At 43.8% G+C, this 14,339-nt stretch overlaps 1 protein-coding gene across 2 annotated transcripts in view; it reads left to right on the top strand.

Annotated features, from left to right (window-relative positions):
• The window catches only part of DPP3 (dipeptidyl peptidase 3), an 83,367-nt gene that overhangs the window by 32,355 nt on the left and 36,673 nt on the right, over window positions 1-14,339 (top strand). For both annotated transcript variants that reach the window (XM_068259518.1, XM_068259519.1), the window contains 5 exons: window positions 897-986; window positions 1,073-1,210; window positions 2,754-2,828; window positions 2,922-3,015; window positions 9,533-9,666. In XM_068259518.1, coding sequence (XP_068115619.1) covers window positions 897-986; window positions 1,073-1,210; window positions 2,754-2,828; window positions 2,922-3,015; window positions 9,533-9,666 — 531 coding nt within the window. The remainder of the gene's footprint in view (window positions 1-896; window positions 987-1,072; window positions 1,211-2,753; window positions 2,829-2,921; window positions 3,016-9,532; window positions 9,667-14,339) is intronic.

The raw sequence follows: 14,339 nt of genomic DNA, 5'->3' as shown, positions 1-14,339 counted from the left end.
ATAAAACTTTAATTTTGTCTGTCTCGGGTTTACTTTGTTACACAGAAGTACTATACTCTACATATGCACTCCCCACAGAGCTGCAGGGAATCCACTGAGAATGTTGTGCACATAAACACCTCTGTGTTCAATCACCCATAAACCTGGTTCAGATTGTGCATGAAGAATGTGTAATAGAGGAAGAATCGCCTCATTCCCCTGCAGAGTACCTGCACATCACTCTTACATGTACCCACAGTTACATTGCCTAGGACCTGATAGATGTTCTTTGTTCCTGTCTTCTACAAGTACTCTGACCAAGGACTAGTTTTTAGACTATGACTAAAAGTATTAGAGGCAGAAGAGCAGCCGGCTAGCCAGGTAACTTTTATTGTTTAAAAGGGAATAAATATGGCAGCCTCCATATCCCTCTCACTTCCGCTGTATTTCAAAATTCCTAAGCGTTGGCAGTTAAGAGATGCATTTCATGTTACATACTTTTCAATCAACAAAATTGTAATATGCAAATTAGAGGAGTCGGTGGAATCCTAACCTAAGGAGTCGGAGTTGGTGGATTTTTGTACCGACTCCACAGCCCTGGTTGACAGTGCACTAACAGACTGGAGGGTCACTGGAGGGATGGAAAACTGAGCCTTTTAAAAACTGGGCCTTTAAAACATCGGGCCTTAGAGGCAGAGGATCAGCAGGACAGCCAGGCAATTTGTATAATTTAAAGTAGGCAATGTGCATTGTTTAACAGGAAGTAAATGTCATCCTCCTATAACCCTTTCACTTCAGGAGTCCTTTATTTCAATGTGGAACTATTACAAACATTTTTGTAAACGTTTTCACACCTGTGCCATTTGGATTATAAATATGTTCTATACTGTATCTTATTCTCCCTGTTCTTTCCACAGGCTCTCTTGGTTTATGCTACTGGATTCTTCGCAAACATGGGAAATTACAAAGCTTTTGGAGACACTAAGTTTATTCCCAATGTTCCCAAAGTAAGTTCTTGTGTCAGTGATTGCAGCAGAGTTCCTCCAGCTGAATGGGATTTGTGAGGCTGATGCTGACTGTTGTGTTCCTGCAGGAGAAGTTGGAGAAATTACTGCGGGCGAGTGAAGCTTTTGCGAAGGACCCAGAGGGAATGGAATCGTTGTGGAAGTTGGTTGTGGACGCCTTGTACTCCCTGGAACCACGGGAGAGGCAGCTGGGACTTGGAGACCATGTTAGTACCAGGACAGAGCTGTGGCTTGACATGAAATTAGGGTTTTCCCAAGTAAACGATACACTGAAAGCCTGATCCAACTACTGGAGGGGATTGCCTGTGTTAATTTGCTTATTTTCTGTTATTTGTCTTAGAGCCTTTGTATGTCCTACACTGAAGACTTAAAAATTGCTTATTTTTTACAATAGTAATTTATAGATTATGTAGTCAGTGTTTGCCCACTATAAAATCTTTCCTCTCCCTGATTTACATTGTGAAATGTATCACCAGTGGCGACATGCCGACATCTTCAGTTCTGCCAGGAATGTTCGTTACTGAGAGTTCTATGCACAGAAGGAGATACCGCTTGCTTTCCAGTTGGAAAAAGCAGTTATTTCCTACAATGCAACGAGGTTCACAGACATGCAAACCTTCAGGGCCATCGTCATGACATCACACTGTGGGAGGGGTTTCACCACTATCAACCACACAGATCCCTCTGAGGATCTATTTTAGAAAAGGTAAAGATTTCTCATGAGAAAGGGGGTACCAGCTACTGATTGGGAGGAAGTTCAATCCTGGTTTAAACTTCCTCTAGTCTTGTATACACGCCAGACAACTTGGCCAAGGTGGCATCCAGGCACAGCTCACATCGATCTGGAAGACTACATCTCTTATTGACATCTAATTGACATCAACAAATGGCCGCATTGTACTTTAGGAGTGGGAGTATAGATACAATTATTTACCTCATTAGTTTATTTATTTATTTTCGTCGAAATCCACATTTCTGACCATCCCTACCATTTACTACAAGTCATCATTTGGGTGACCTACGCTGAGGCCTGGAACCCACTAAAAAGCGCAATCGCTAGTGATAGCGTTTTAGGAGCAATTTTCCTGCTCCTATGCAATTCATTAGAATGGAAACGCTTCCAAATGCTACATGTTCTGCGATTGCGATTTTATTAATAGCAATCTCTCTAGTGGAATCTGTCCCATCCAGAGCGTTTAGGGAAATCGCTAGCAATTGAAAGCGCTCCCTAAACACTCAAAAAACTGCTCTAGTGGGTTGCAGGCCTCAAAGTGTATTTAAGCCTTTGCAGGTGTCTTTAGCAAGGCCCCTCTGCATCACTTGGGGCCCATTCACACTTGCGTTTGCAAAACGCCGGCGATTTTTGCTGGTGTTTTGCAGGAGTGATTTTTTTTTTCCCGCGATTTCACAAGGAAAAATCGCTGAACACTGCGGCGATTTTTCCGTGGTTGCGTTTAGCGCTTCTATAGCACTGAAACGCGATCGCTGGGAAATCGCCTGATAATGGTGCAGGCGACGCGTTTGCGTTTCGCGATTTGTGGCGATTATCGCAAATCACCCAAGTAAGTACGGGCCCATAGGGTTTTATTACACTAGCTTTTTAAAAGCGCTAGCGTTTGAGCGTTTTGCCGAAATCGCGGCAAAACGCTCTAGTGTGAATGGGCCCTTATGGTTTCAATGTTTAGCCTTGCATTGGCTTCTGATTCAGATGCACAGATGTGGACTGATGTTTGCCTTGTTTTTTCAAAGGGGATCACCACTTACTTTTCTGCAAATTGCACTATAGAAGATGCAGAACTTATTCAGAAGTTCCTGGACTCGAAGGTCTGTATTGCTGTTAGTTTTCAGTTGTTCCCAGTGGAACTTTTCGGGTTTTGATTTTTACCGGTCTCATTTATTTATGTGGTTTCCTTTCAGAGTCTCAGTGCCTACAACACTCGACTGTTTAAAACTCAGGATGAAGGAGGCCGTACCAAATATGAGGTTCGAATAGCTTCTGTAAACAAAGAAGGTAAGATGTTGTGAATGGAATATTACTGTTCTGACTAATAAACCACTGACTTGTGAGTACTAGTAGATGAGAGACTGAACCAGCCATGTAAAATCTAAACTGATCTTATTCGCATGCTTTGGCATTGCCCTGGACTGCATAGATATTGGAAGGGTATCCTTCACACACTGAACATTGTCAGTAATGTGTTTATTTCAAGAAGTGTTCTATCCTGTATTTTGGGCTGCATTCACAGTCAGATGTTGCGGAGCTGTGTTAAAAGGCCAAGTGCACACCAAAAACCTCTAGCTGATCTGCAAAACGCTAGAGGTTTTTGAAGAAGATTTCCGAGCCATTCTAGGCATGTTTAGAGACGTTTTCTAAACATGCCTAGTGTTTTTTGGTGCGTTTTTGTGTAGCAGATTACAAATATTGTCACAGTGAAGCTGTTACTGAACAGCTAATGTAACAAAAACGCCTGGAAAACAGCTCTGATCTAGCGTTTTTCAGAGCAATTTGAGCTTTTCTTATACTTTTACATTGAGGCAGAAACGCTTCTGCAAACAGCAAGTGCTGCAGGACCCACGTTTGCGCTTTGCTAAAAACCTCCAGCCAAACGGTTTTACAGGCGGAAGCGGTTTGCGGAACGCTTCAAAAACCGCTCGGTGTCACCAGGCCTAAGACTGCAATGCTAATCCTATGGGACATTCACAGTGCAACGTTAGCATTGCATTTTAATGTGTAGCGTTATGGTAACTCGCTGCTTGCAGTGCGTTACCTCTAAACACACGTTATCAAGTACAGGAAACATACTTTTCATTTCCTGTATGCTTTACTGTACCTACTGTATGCGATGGTCACTTATCGTTAATGTGCGTTACCAACTTTTTTGCGTTGTGACTTTAACGTCGCATTACAACGCACCATTTCACTGTGAGTATAGCCTCAGACTTGTTAATGGATTTCTCTCCAAACCATGGACCAGCGTTCTTTTGTTCCGGGCACAGGTTTATACTGATGTCCTGGGTTGATGCAAAACTATGCAAATTCATGCAGATTGTAAATGGACCAGTCTAATGCCACCTTGTCAGAATCTGGTCTATTGTCAAGCTGCATATGTTTAGTACAATTCTGCATCACCTCAGAATTGCTTGCATCTCATTGACCATGACCATCCCTACTGCCTCCCTGAATAGTTATCCTACTTGTGTCCCTGTTCCGTCCCCTCCCCCTTTCTCTCACACATCACAGCACTTAATGTGGAAGCAATTATTTTGCATAATGTAATATCCAGCTCAGTAAGGAGGTACACTTATACATTTATATCAGATCACTATTAAAAAGCAGCTTCTTCTCTCCTGCAGTCAGAGATAAAACCGCAATCTTGGCAGTCTGTAAAACTCACTGCTGCATGCTGATAAAGCTCACAGGACAAAATGAAACCAAGTCTATTAAACTCTTCACTCACCTTTCTAAACGGGCCCATACACTGGTCGATTTCAGCGATCGATTGATTCTATAGAATAGATCGATCAGAAATCCATTCCATCAAATTCCCCATTCGATCGATTTGATTTATCTGACATGGGTAGGGAACCTATGGTTCGGGAGCCAGATGTGGCTCTTTTGATGGCTCCATCTGGTTCACAGGGGTTGATTCACTAATCTATACTGCTCAAACAGCACAGCTTAGTGTGACAGCGCAAGTAAAATTTTCAAAGTAGTGCACGCTACTGCATGCACTACTAACTTACTTGCGCCCACCACCCCCAAAAAAAAAAAATGAATGGCCGCTCCAATTGTCCAACTCTGGACCCTGTCAGGTCCAGTGACTTTGTAGGACGAGATCCCCGCACTTTGATTGGCCCAATAGGCTGCCTGTCACTTGACAAGCAGCCTATTGGGATAAAGTGCGGGGATCTCGTCCTACAAAGTGAATCAACCCCCAAATCAGTTAGCTAATTGTCCAAGCTTTTAGTCAGTATTTCTCCTCTTTGGCTCTTGAGAAAATTGCTGATGTTGCTGAAACCCAAAAGAAGCTGAAGACGTATCGGACACTTCTGCTGCCCGGAGGATCAACTGTATACACATCACCAAGGCAACAGGGATGTGAGCCCTCTGCTGCACATGCGCACTGTGCCAGTTTGAAACATATGATATGGCTCTCATGGAAATATATTTTAAAATACGTGGTGTTTATGGCTCTCTCAGCCAAACGCCTTCTATGTGGTACAACAAAGAGAGCTGTTTCAATTTCCAAGTTGACGCACAGGTCTATTTTTAACATCCTTTTCATAGAACAGTAATTTTAAATGAATCCTTGTAACGATCGGTGTCAGCACACAGAGAGAATCTGATTATTGGTAATCTGCAGTATCACCAAGAATACAGATATATACCTGATTATTGATGATCTGCAGAATCACCAATAATACAGATACAGTACTAACCTCTGGACACCTGTATATGACGTGAGTGTTTGGTGCAACAGTATTTACTTTGAGTAATCCACCTGATGAACAGGTGATCCTTGGCAGTATGGATAATACTGCTCTTTAGAGAAGCACGAGAACCCTCCAGGCCTGAGATCTTCCAAGCGGTGGAGTCTCAGGCTGAAGGTAGGAAGGGCCAGAGAGTGAGTGACACCTGAAGGTGGATGTCACTAACTGATCTGGAGACTATCTCCTAAAGGGGAGAGATAGCTCTCGAGGTCGGGCAAGCCGGGTCAGCAACACACGGACAAATAAAGTACAAAGACAGAAGGCTGATTCGGTATCCAAGACAGGCAGGGTTGGCAACAGATAATCAGATATGCGTGGTACCGAATCAGCGAGCGGAGGGATAGTCAGGAAAGCAATAGGTCATAACAGATATCAAACAATGCCTAGTCTTGGGTGTGAGGTCCGTGATCTCTACACCCTGGAACTAGTCTGATGATAACACAAGTTCCCTAATCTTGGGTGTGAGGTCCGTGGTCTCTACACCCTGGAACTAGTCTGAAGTATAACACAATAGAAATACAATAATATTCTGGCTCAGTGTGAATTCCCAGGTCCTTCAAGCACACTGTTGGATCTGACTAAGGTCTGAGTGCCTCCACGTAGTGTTCGCAACAGCAGACAACTTGTGACTGTCCAGCCGTAACTATAAATAGAGTAGCGCTCTCTGGCGCCACCCCTAAGTGATAGACCAATAGCCACTAGCTCTGAGGTCAGCTGATCCCCCCCCCCCCCCCCCTTGGCCGTCATAAAAGTTCTGCCTCTCAGCGCGCGCACGCATTCCTGAATCTGTGTGAACTAACAGACCCAGCCACACCAGCCGCATGCTGCTGCGTGCAAACCGCCGCACTGGACGTGGAACCAGCCGCCCCGCTATCAGTACATGCGGTGGCTTTTCCACGTTCACTCCCAGTACCAGACGTATGCCTCTGCGTGCAAACCGCCGCGCTGGACGCGGAATTAGCCGCCTTGCTGTCAACACACACGGCGGCTTTTCCGCGTTCTCTCACAATCCTGCTTAAAAAAGGTGAAAGTTGCTGTTTTGGCAAAAAATAGGAATATAGCTGCTACACCAGCTCTTGGCTCCTCATTTCCACCTCCGCAGTCTCCAGCTCCCTACTCACATCTCTCTCCCGGTCAGTCGGAAGCCATGTTTTTCTGACAGGCAGTTTTTCAGTAGGAAGGTGTGGCTTCCACTTAGAGTGACCACTCCCCCTTATGTCACTAAAGAGGGAGTGTTTCAGACTGACTGGGAGTGAGCAGGTGTCTGAGAACATGAATTGGTTTAGCAGTTAATAATTTTTTATTTATTTATTTTTGCACAAATTACAGTGTGGGTTTTTTATTTTCTGTTTAAATGTACAAATTTAAAGTGGACCTGAACTCTTGCACAGGACAGAAGGAAAACAGAGAGAAATGCACCCTGTATGTATGTAGAGAGTTTAGCCTGTTTAATGCCCCCTCATTTGTGTCTAATCACAAGTTGTAATCTGACTTCTCCCCTGTCATTTGACTGCCATGGCAGAGATAGGAGATAAGCTCATTTGAAAGCACAGGATGTTAACCCTATGTCTGCTTCCATGAATCAGGAAGTAAAAATAGTGCAGATTTATTTTAGGATTTGTATCAGCTGAAACAAAGAAATGTTTTTGTTTAAAGGCTGTTATGCTGTTGTGTATCTTTTAGAGCAGAGAGGAAGTCCTGACTTCAGGTCCGCTCTAAAATCTATGAAACGCCTAGAACAATGCAGTGGAAGCTCTTCCAATCCTACAGTTTGGTATTCCCTGCTGGATGCTGATACAAAATGCACATGTACAAAGGTAGTAACTTCAGCCCGTAATGCGAAGGGAATGCATATGCTTCCTCAGAGGGCAGGTGGGCCAACTCCCCACCACATGTAATGCTGGGAATGCACGGTTTTGTTTTTTCCGTTCAAACGATTTTGCCGCTCGATTCTCTTATCTTCCGCTCGTTTTTCTTATCTTTTTTCCATTCACCTCTATCAGGAATCGAGTGGTAAAACGATCGAACGGGAGATCGGACATGTCGGAAATTATCTATCTAACTATCTATCTGCCTTAAAGGGAACCAGAGATGAACGATTCACACAAAATAAACATATCAGTTGATAGCTTGTAAAGAATAAATGCTCTACCTGATAATTTTGCCACTCTAGTGTGCCCTTTTGAGTGCTTTTTATCCATTATTGCTCCAGGAAATACCCAATATGGCCGCCGGCTCATATTCCTTCTGCTTCCAGGTTATGAGGTGTTCTGGATGTGTTGTCTAGCCTTTATGAGACTATAGACAAGCAGGGCTGCTTCTGCAGCATTTCATCTGTGTGCTTTCAACTTCATATTCTGGTATGCTGTGTGGCTGCCTGTAGGAAGTGTCTCTCATAGTAATGAAACTGCATACAGTAGATAATAATGGTGACTGGCTGCACAGACAGAGCACACAGATCACACAGCCACACTTGTCTGTTAGACAGAGATTTTTCCTGCAGCAGCAGCCCCTCCCATGTCATCAGAGCTCTCAGTATGTAAAGCAGGAAATCTGATCCAGAAGGGGGAAGGCTTGGGCTTGAAAAGACTCCGCAGAAGAGTGACTCAGCTATAATGATTCCAGGTCAAACCTCGACTGACTCAGTCAGGGATTCTTATCACAGCTGATTATAGACAGATTAAGCAGAGAAGATTTAAACTAAAAGCAGGGTAGGTGTTTACTGTCATGTTCTCACTGATAAATGTAATAAAATACATGAGGGTGCTTCGTCTCTGGTTCTCTTTAAAGGAGTGATCCAAGCTTTTTAAAAAAAAAAAAAAACACCACTTGCCTGGGGCTTCCTCCAGCCCCGTGGCAGCCGTCCTGTGCCCTTGCCACAGCTTCGGTGGCTCATGATCTTCTCCGCTGGCGCAACCGACCTCGCTAGGTCGAGTTCCGGGTCGGCTTCTTCTGCGCTCCACGGCGCGGGTCACTTGCTTTCCCCCGACGTTATCAGCGCGGTAGTGCGCAGGCAACTACTGCGCCTGCGCAGTACCGTCCTGATGACGTCGGAGAGACCGTGGAGCGCAGAAGAAGCCGGCCCGGAACCCAACCTGCGCCAGCGGAGAAGATCATGAGCCACCGAAACTGTGGCGAGGGCACAGGACGGCTGCCACGGGCTGGAGGAAGCCCCAGGTAAGTGGATTTAAAAAAAAAAAAAAAAGCTTGGATGTATCCTTTAAAGACCCATGTATTCCCAGCATAAAAGGTCTCCAGCACCTACTTGTAGCACAGGAGGCTATACTATCTAATTTGTTTCCCCACTTATGTAAAGTAATAACAAACACCAGTACCCTTCCATGGAATGATTATCCACTACAGCAGGGGTCAGGAACCTTTTTGGCTGAGAGAGCCATAAACGCCACATATTTTTAAAATGTAATTCTGCGTGAGCCATACAATATGTTACAAACTGGGACAGTGCGCATGCGCAGCAGAGGGCTCACGTCCCTGTTGCTATGGTGATGTTTATACAGTTGATCCGCCGGGCAGCAGAAGTGTCAGACACATCTTAAACTTCTCTTGGGTTTCAGCAACATCAGCAATTTCCCACACAGGAGAAATACCGACTAACAGCTTGTACAATTAGCTAACTGACTTGGGGGTTGATACACTTTGTAGGACGAGATCCCTACACTTTGGCCCAATAGGCTGCCTGTCAATTGGCAGGCAGCCTATTGGGCCAATAAAAGTGTGGGGATCTCATCCTAAAGTCTCTGGACCTGACAGATCGTTTTGGGGGGAGCGCAAGTAAGTTAGTAGTGCATGCTACAGCAGTAGCGTGCCTACTTTTGAAAACGTTAATTGCGCTGCTTGAGCAGTGTAGCTTAGTGAATCGACCCCTACTGATTTGTATCTGAGCCAGACGTAGCCTTTATTTATTTTATTTATGGTATTTAAAAAGCGCAAACCTATTACGCAGCCATCAAGAGACACATTTGGCTCCTGAGCCATACGTTCTGTGTACATAATATAATATCTGTGTGCCTGACTAGGATCTGCCGAAGAGTCATCAGACATGGCAAAGCTTTTGGGACCGTCTGAGTTTGAAGGACATGAGATTATTGTCACAAGGGGCGACTATTCACCATTTCTTCTTCGAGTGAGGGAAAACCTGGAGAAGGCAAAGGTAATTCTAACCACCTTCCTCTGTATAGGTTATGAATTTAGGGGGTGTTGTTGAAGAGGAACTCCAGTCAAAATAATGTAATAAAGTGCTTCATTTTTACAATAATTATGTATAAATGATTTAGTCAGTGTTTGCCCATTGTAAAACCTTTCCTCTCCCTGATTTATATTCTGACATTTACCACATGGGGACATTTTTACTGCTGGCAGGTGATGTCTGTGGAATGCTGCTTGCTTTTTTGTGGCAGTTGAAAACCGCTGTAAACAGCTATTTCCTACAATGCTTCACAGACAGGAAACTGCCAGGACCATGGTCCTCACAATTTCCTGTGGGGAGGGGTTTCACCACAATATCCACCGTACAGAGCCCCCCGACGATACGTTTGTGAAAAGGAATAGATTTCTCATGTAAAAGGGGGTATCAGCTACTGATTGGGATGAAGTTCAATTCTTGCTCACGGTTTCTCTTTAAAGAGTTACAGTAGATTTCGAAAAGGTTTATTAAAGATTTTATAATATATTTAAAGTTTAAGTATACTTATAAATATGTGAAATTTTTTTGCTCCTAGGGAGTTCTTCAAGTCCATTTACATTACTTGCTTGTCATACACTCTCCCTCTCCCTTTTAAAGGGGACCTGAAGTGAGAGTGCTATGGTGGCTGCCATAATTATTGGCTTTCAAACAATACCAGTTGCCTGGCACTGCTGCTGATCTCTTTGGCTGCAGTAGTGTCTAAATCACACACCTGAAACAAGCATGTGGCAAATCTAGTCAAACCTCAGTCAGAAACGCCTGATCTGCATGCTTGTTCAGGGTCCATGGCTAATAGTATTAGATGCAGAGGCTCAGCAGGGCAGCCAGGCAACTGGAATTGCTTAAAAGGAAATAAGTATGTAAACCTCCATATTATCCATAATATTTATTTTCTTTCTCCTGTTGCTTACACCATTGCAATCAAAAGGTGTTCTTATATTACATTTGGATGCTGAGTCCTTAGTCTTAGCATCTGAGCAACATATGTTGCCATCCAGACCACAACACTGATTCAGTTCAGTTTTCTTTTAGGACATGTTTTTTCATCTTGCTTACTTACCGTAATACCTTTTTGGCACCTAATGAAAAAGCTGCAGCGGAGCACAATACACCATCCAGCTGCGGGGCCTCTCCTCCTCATCATTGTGACCAGTGAGTGTGCATCAGAATCCCTCCATTGGCTCCCGATTGTCATGTGACATGCATCAGTAATGGATGGATACCGCAGCTTGCTTGGCCTGCTGCAGTAAAGGAGAGATGACAGGACCCAGTGCTGGATTAGGGATCTCTGCTCCGCTGTGGCGATCTGCATAGTCACATGGGAGAGAGGGACAGATACAGTTGTGTTCAAAATTATTCAAACCCCACTGAAATTGAGTGTTTTGGCCAGTTTGACTTTGATTTTGATCATTTCAGTCATCTTGTTTACAATCAAAGAGGCACTTGTAAGTCAGACAAATATAACATAACATTTATAATGAAATAACCACAAATGTCTTTTCTGTGCTAACATCATTATCAGTTTTATTCAACCCCCAAGTGACATTCATTCTTAGTACTTAGTACAACATCCTTTTCCAGTTATAACAGCTTTTAAACATGAAGCGTAGCTTGACACAAGTGTCTTGCAGCGATCTACGGGTGTCTTAGCCCATTTTTCATGGGCAAAAGCCTCCAGTTCAGTCACATTCTTAGGCTTGCGCGCTGCAACTGCTTTCTTTAAGTCCCACCAGAGGTTCTCAATCGGATTTAAGTCTGGTGACTGCGATGGCCACTCCAAAATGTTCCAGCCTCTAATCTGCAACCATGCTCTAGTGGACTTGGAGGTATGCTTGGAATCATTGTCCTGTTGAAAGGTCCAACGTCTCCCAAGCCTCGGGTTTGTGACGGACTGCATCACATTTTCATCCAATATCTCCTAGTACTGAAGAGAATTCATGGTACCTTGCACACGCTGAAGCTTCCCTGTACCTGCAGAAGCAAAATAGCCATGAAGCATGATTGGCCTCCCGCCATGCTTCACAGTAGGCAAGGTGTTCTTTTCTTCATAGGCCTTGTTCTTCCTTCTCCAGACATAGCATTGATCCATGGGCCCAAACAGTTCTAATTTTGTTTCATCAGTCCACCGAACACTATCCTAAAACTTTTGTGGTTTGTCCACATGACTTTTGGCATACTGCAGTCGACTCTTCTTATTCTTTGGTGACAGCAAGGGGGTGTGCCTGGGAGTTCTGGCATGGAGGCCTTCATTACGCAGTGTGCGCCGTATTGTCTGAGCTGAAACTTCAGTACCCGCATCTGACAAATCTTTTTTCAGTTCCTCAGCAGTCACACGGGAACTTTTCTCCATTTTGCGCTTCAGGTAACACACAGCAGTCAAAATCAGCATCTTCTTTCTGCCACGACCAGGTAGCATTTTAACAGTGCCCTTTGCCTTGAATTTGCGAATGATGCTTCCTATGGTGTCTCTTGGTATGTATAACATCTTTGCAATTTTCTTATAGCCATTGCCCTTCCTGTAAAGAGAATTCACCTCTTCTCTTGTCTTCCTGGACCATTCTCTTGACTTCACCATGTTTGTAAACACACCAGTAAATGTCTAGAAGGAGCTGAGTATTACAGTCATTTTAACCACTTCACCACTGAGGGGTTTTACCCCTTGAGCACCAGAGCAATTTTCACCTTTCAGCGCCCCTTCCATTCATTCGTCTATAACTTTATTACTTATCACAATGAAATGAACTATATCTTGTTTTTTTCGCACCAATTAGGCTTTCTTTAGGTGGGACATTATGCCAAGAATTATTTTATTCTAAATGTGTTTTAATGGGTAAATAGGAAAAAATGTGGGAAAAAATTTATTTTTCAGTTTTCAGCCTTTATAGTTTTTAAATAATGCATGCTACTGTAATTAAAACCAATGAAATTTATTTGCCCATTTGTCCCGGTTATAAAACCGTTTAAATTATGTCCCTATCACAATGTTTGGCGCCAATATTTTATTTGGAAATAAAGGTGCATTTTTTTCAGTTTTGCGCCATCCCTAATTACAAGCCCATAGTTTATAAAGTAACAGTGTTATACCCTCTTGACATAAATATTTAAAAAGTTCAGTCCCTAAGGTAACTATTTATGTATTATTTTTTTTAATTTTATTTTTTTTCTTTTTAATTACAAAAAAAAAATTGGGGAGTGTGGGAGGTAATAAGTTAATTTTTAATGTATAGCTAATGTATTTGTATATGAAAAATGCTTTAGAGTGTAGTTTTTTACTATTTGGCCACAAGATGGCCACAGTGAGTTTTTGTTTATGCGACCTGCAAGTGTACAGGAAGTACACTTGCAGGAAGTTCAGGGAGGCTGGGCAACTTTTTTTTTCACAATGATCGCGCTGCTTCTCGTAGAAGCAGCTGATCATTGCGGGGGGCTTAGATCAACGAACGGGAAAGCGGCGGTAGCGGTGTCAGGTACGGATTTCTCCGTTCCTTGGTGGTAACAGGGTGGAAAAAGGGATGGAGAAATCTGTACGGCTGGGGGTAAAGTGGTTAAATCTGCCTAATTGGTGCTTATTATGCTTGCTTGCTGCTCGTTAACATCCACAGGTGTTCTCAATACCTGATCAAAAACACTTGAATGAACCTCTGTTCTTAAGAGTGGTAGTCTTTAAGGGGTTGAATAATTGTGTCAATGAAGAAATCACACACAAAAAATTTAATACTGTATTACAAAAACAATTGATGTCATTTTAGTTGCATTTGGTTCTTTAAAAAGTCCTTGTAAGATTTCATTCTGAACACAATTACAAATGTACACCAAATTCCCTAAAACACTTTACAGCATGAATACCGTAATTTTGAACACAACTGTATAATGGCCAGTACAGTTTTTTTTTTTTTTTCACTCTGTATTCCAGAGGCAGTAGGAACTTACATTATGGAGACCCATTATGGTACTTATCCGTTAGCCGGGCGCATCCGGCAGGTGGCGCTGTTGTTGCTAATTTCAATCACAAAACTGAATGTAAACGCCGGATGCGCCCGGAGCACCGGCTTAACTGTATGTAATGCGCCCAGCTAACTGAATGTAAACGCCGTAGGTGGTAACAATATGTATATTAAAGAAGAGAGTTAATTAAATGACAAATAAGCCGGCGGCAATGTGACAGATCAAGCCGCCGGCTTGCTTCGTTTCTCGCTCTCCTCCCCCCCCCCCCCCCCCTTGCCCTCTCTCGTATAGAGCAAGCCGGCGGCTTGATCTGTCACATTGCCGCCAGCTTATTTGTCATTTAATTAACTCTCTTCTTTAAAGAGACTCTGAAGCGAGAATAAATCTCGCTTCAGAGCTCATAAATAGCAGGGGCACGTGTGCCCCTGCTAAAACGCCGCTATCCCGCGGCTAAACGGGGGTCCCTTCACCCCCAACCCACCCCCCGCAAAAGTGTGTCGTAGAAAGGTCGCAGAATTTCCCTTCCTGGAGGCAGGGCTAACGGCTGCAGCCCTGCCTCCAGTCGCGTCTGTCAGCGGCGCATCGCCGCCTCTCCCCCGCCCCTCTCAGTGAAGGAAGACTGAGAGGGGCGGGGGAGAGGCGGAGATACGCGCTGACAGACGCGCGTGGGGCAGGGCTGCGGCGGTTAGCCCTGC

The sequence above is a fragment of the Hyperolius riggenbachi genome, chromosome 11, assembly GCF_040937935.1.
Source record: "Hyperolius riggenbachi isolate aHypRig1 chromosome 11, aHypRig1.pri, whole genome shotgun sequence".
NCBI lineage: Eukaryota > Metazoa > Chordata > Amphibia > Anura > Hyperoliidae > Hyperolius > Hyperolius riggenbachi.
Note: the sequence above shows the minus strand (reverse complement) of the source record. Positions and strands in the feature narration are given on the sequence as shown.